This window comes from Octopus bimaculoides, chromosome 19 (assembly GCF_001194135.2).
Source record: "Octopus bimaculoides isolate UCB-OBI-ISO-001 chromosome 19, ASM119413v2, whole genome shotgun sequence".
NCBI classification, from domain to species: domain Eukaryota; kingdom Metazoa; phylum Mollusca; class Cephalopoda; order Octopoda; family Octopodidae; genus Octopus; species Octopus bimaculoides.
In genome coordinates, this window is record NC_068999.1 from 2,320,949 (window position 1) to 2,324,945 (window position 3,997).

A 3,997-nucleotide genomic window follows, 5' to 3' on the forward strand; every position below is an offset into this window, starting at 1 on the left:
ACACACACACACACACACACACAAGTGCGCGCGCGTATATATAATTTAGTTTTCTGCAAGGAAGAGAATCCTTGTATTTGGTCAAAAAAAGGTAAGTTGTTCTCTCTTTTTCTCATTAATCTTCCTTCGTGATCCTTCGAAGGAGTTTCTCTTTATGCAATGTTTCAACTTGCTAGAAATAGCAACCAAATCTCCTTCAAATCACAATTTATTGTTATAGAAAAAGCAAGGCTACATTACTTATTGTAAGTCTCAATATATCAAGTATCATAATAGAATAATTGGATTGTCACATCTGGAACGTCTCTGAGGGCAAGTCTTTTCAATATAGCTTGAAATTTGAGTAAATAACACTATTCTATGGACCTTAGCAGAATTCGTTTTTCGTGTAACAATCTCGTATTTTGCACATTCCCTTTGATTAATTCGACCAATCAGAGAACCTTATGCGTTCATTTTGCCTGCTAGAAATAACAACTAGATTTCCTTTGACTTATACTGTACCTATTCAGAAATGATGGCTAATGCTACATTAGATAATGTAGTATGCAAAATGTAGTTGGCCAACAGATCGCGGTATTTCAGGATTTTGTTCCACTCGGCCGCAGAAGCTGTGGACCTCGCCCTGACAGCAGCATCCAGGATGTGAGAAGAAGCAAAGGAGTCGCTAACTGTGACATCCCAGACAAGGCACCTGCCTTGCGACCAGGGGCACAGGGTGATGCCGTCAGGTCTCTTCCCCTCACATCTGGACAATCCAGATGGTTCCAAGATGGAAGGAATGTTTGTCCGGGCCAAGCTCCTCTCGAGTATCAGGTTCAGCTCCGTATGACTTGCGAAGCAACCAGCATTCGAATGGCAAGGAAGACCACGGAGCCCTGTGGAGTTGAGGAGCCTGCCACAACGACAGATCAAACTCGTGCATACGTCAGCTCCCACTCTGAGGGCAATGGAGACACGAAGTTCGTCCAAGCTGAGTAGGCCACCAACATTAGCCACAGGGATGGCATCAATCCAGTCACCTGAGTATTTGGCGATAGCAGACAGTAAGCGGCACCTTGAAAACTGGTCCAACTGGATGAAGAGGGAGTCGAAGGTGGTCTTCGAAATTATGTTATCCGAAGCTCTCTGACTCCGACAGTCCTCCACCTTCTCAGGAGAAGACAAGCCTAATTCGCTCCAGTGTTGGAGAGCTTCATCCAACGCCCTGTTGGAACTGGTCCATGCTGGAGAGGAGAGGCTGTTGCATACCAGGGTGGAGCAGGCGTGGAAGCAGGGGAGAGAGAGGGACGAATACTTAGAAAGACCAAGACCTCCAAATCGCTTGGGCAATGCAGCCTGATTGTGGGACGTTGGAAAGAGTCTGACATTGACTAAACATTCGAGTCTCTCTCAAAGATTAGGTTGTCGAAGCGTTGGAAGCACGATGGAAATTGGTAAAATGGGCTGACTCTGAGTAAATATAGACGCTTAGGAATCGAGAGGTAATTCCTAAGTATGAAAAAGCCTCGATGGGATTCGATAGCTTCAATTAGAATTTAATATGCAAAAAAAAAATGTTCGTACACATACATGCCTACATAAATCCCGTATGCTTACACACATCACGCATATCTACAAAATGAAGCGAGTAATTTCTGGAAAATATTGCGATGTGTGTCAGTATGTGTACGATTGTACCAATTCCTTTTATTTTTTCTTCTTATTAAATTCCTACATAATTATAATCAACACAGTGTAAAAGGTATTTGTATAAAATTTCATTAAAAAATTGCCCATTTTTCTGCATGTTATGGGGAAACAAAGTCGGTGGGCGGTGAGGCCCAATTATGTAGTTTTTTGAGTAAGTTGATGCTATTTTGAAGGGAGGTAATCCATTCTGGCTTTATATAATTACTTTGACTCGGTCCGTCACACCCAGTTGTTTTGACGGAGAATTAGTTACTGCAGGAGGTTGTTCAAAAGCTGCAAGGCAGAATTTAAACTACTTGTTCTCTCGCAATTTCTTCGATCGCAGAAAACTTCAGGTCGGTAAAGTTTTATCCAACCAGTATCGGTATGGTTTTATCATGTTGTGCCTTATATATTCAAGTAGTGAAGTTCTCTTAGAACTTCGGTGCAAGTTATACGTGTGTTTGTTATGCATGCAATGCAGATATGTACTATGTGGCTGCATACGAATTTTTGTGTGTATATCTATGGCTGTGTGGTGAGAAGCTTGCTCTCTCAAGCTCATGGTTTTGAGTCCAGTCACACTGCGTGGCACCTTGGGCAAGTGTCTTCTACTATAGCCTCAGACCGACCAAAACCTTATGAGTGGATTTGGTAGACGGAAACTGAAAGAAGCCCGTCGTATATATATATATGAGAAATAATTTCTTGAATTTCACGGATTTGATCACTTTTAGCTGCAGTGCCTAGATCTTGACTTCTGTATACATTCAAGGTCCCAATCTTGTTAATTATGTGTTTTGGAATATCGATGTTTTATGTGTGTGTGTGTGTGTCCATACCATCGCTTGACAACCAATGTTGGCGTGTTACGCCCCCGAAACTTAGCGGTTCGGCAAAAGTATCTGAGAGAATAAATACAAAGAATAAGTCCTGGAGTCAGTTTATTCGACTAAAACTCCTTAAGTCGAATAAATGGAGTCATTTAACTCCAGCATGGCCGCAGTTAAATGACTGACACAAATAAAAGAATAAAAAAGAATATATATCCAGGTAGGCGGACATCAGCAATTGGTAGCACATACAAGTAGGAATTTTTCCGTTTTGAAGGCGATTTTTCAGATTTTTTTTTCACGGTGCCATTATGGGAGAATCTTTTTAGCAAGAAAACAAAATTTCGAAAAACTTTTTTTTTTTTTAACGGCAATAGTTAGAGAAATAAATTTATAAATTACTTTTGTGCGTGTGTAATGGAAAACCAAAGGAAGGTTAACTGAGAAGATAGTTTTTGTACGTGGTAAATGCTCAGGTGCTATAAACACTGAAAATGTGCAGAGAACAGTTTCTGTTACGTTCCAGGGAGGAAAACTACAAGTAGTTGATAGCTTCTGTTACCTTGGGGACCAAGTCAGTAGCGGGGGTGGATGCTCCGAAAGTATACAAGGGCTTCTTTCAGTTTCTGCTTACCGAATACACTGAACCATTTATATATTACGAAAAAGATAAATAAATAAAACACACCAAGTAAATTAACAATATTTTTAGTAAGAAATAAAATGGATCTGTTTTTTGTAATTTCTTCTTTTTTTTTTAATTTTTTTTATCTCATTTCAGAAACAAGATGTCTGTGTCTGTTGTCTTGAAGAATCCCTGTCAAAAAACTGGAGAAGGACCTCATTGGGAGGAAAGTACTAAATCCTTGCTGTTTGTTGATATTGAACCTGGAGGTATACACAAGTGGAATTCTGTAGACAACACCCACACCAAGTTTAATACTGGTATGTATATATGTATGTGTGTGTGTGTACTTAGTCATGTATGAATGGATGGATTGTGCGACTAGTTGGATGATTGTATGCTTGTGATGATCAAGCACTATTCATTATCATAGGATATCAATCTCTTATACAATTATCGTATGATATCAATATTTTATTACTTGATATTAATCCATTTGTCATGTTGTATAATCAAAATATGTGTTTTTAATCGTCTCTTGTATGTTTAATTTACCAGATGGAAAGGTTAGTTTTATCGTTCCTTCGGAATCTGGTGGTTATATCGTATCCAAAGACACAAAACTTGCTGGTTTTGACTGGGAGAGTCAACAGGTGAAACCATTCATTGATGTTGAACCAGACAAACCAAAGAATAGATTCAATGATGGAAAATGTGACAGCTCTGGCAGACTGTGGGCAGGTTTGTATTTCTTTGTTTTACACATGAGACACATATACAATCAAGAGATGATGCAGATATCTTCTTGATATCCTGTTGCATATTTTGATTATATATATATATATATATATATATATATATATATATA

The 3,997-nt window shown here is 39.0% G+C and overlaps 1 protein-coding gene across 2 annotated transcripts in view; it reads left to right on the plus strand.

Moving 5' to 3' along the window:
* The first annotated feature begins 20 nt into the window (after nucleotides 1-20).
* Nucleotides 21-3,997, plus strand: part of LOC106880375 (regucalcin) — a 6,376-nt gene continuing 2,399 nt past the window's right edge. Inside the window, exons 1-3 of one of the 2 annotated variants that reach the window (XM_014930261.2) lie at nucleotides 21-91; nucleotides 3,286-3,449; nucleotides 3,688-3,870. In XM_014930261.2, coding sequence (XP_014785747.1) covers nucleotides 3,293-3,449; nucleotides 3,688-3,870 — 340 coding nt within the window. In that variant the 5' untranslated portion in view covers nucleotides 21-91; nucleotides 3,286-3,292. Of the gene's footprint in view, nucleotides 92-1,872; nucleotides 2,028-3,285; nucleotides 3,450-3,687; nucleotides 3,871-3,997 lie in introns of those variants that run through there. The other variant, XM_014930260.2, reaches the window with a different exon arrangement.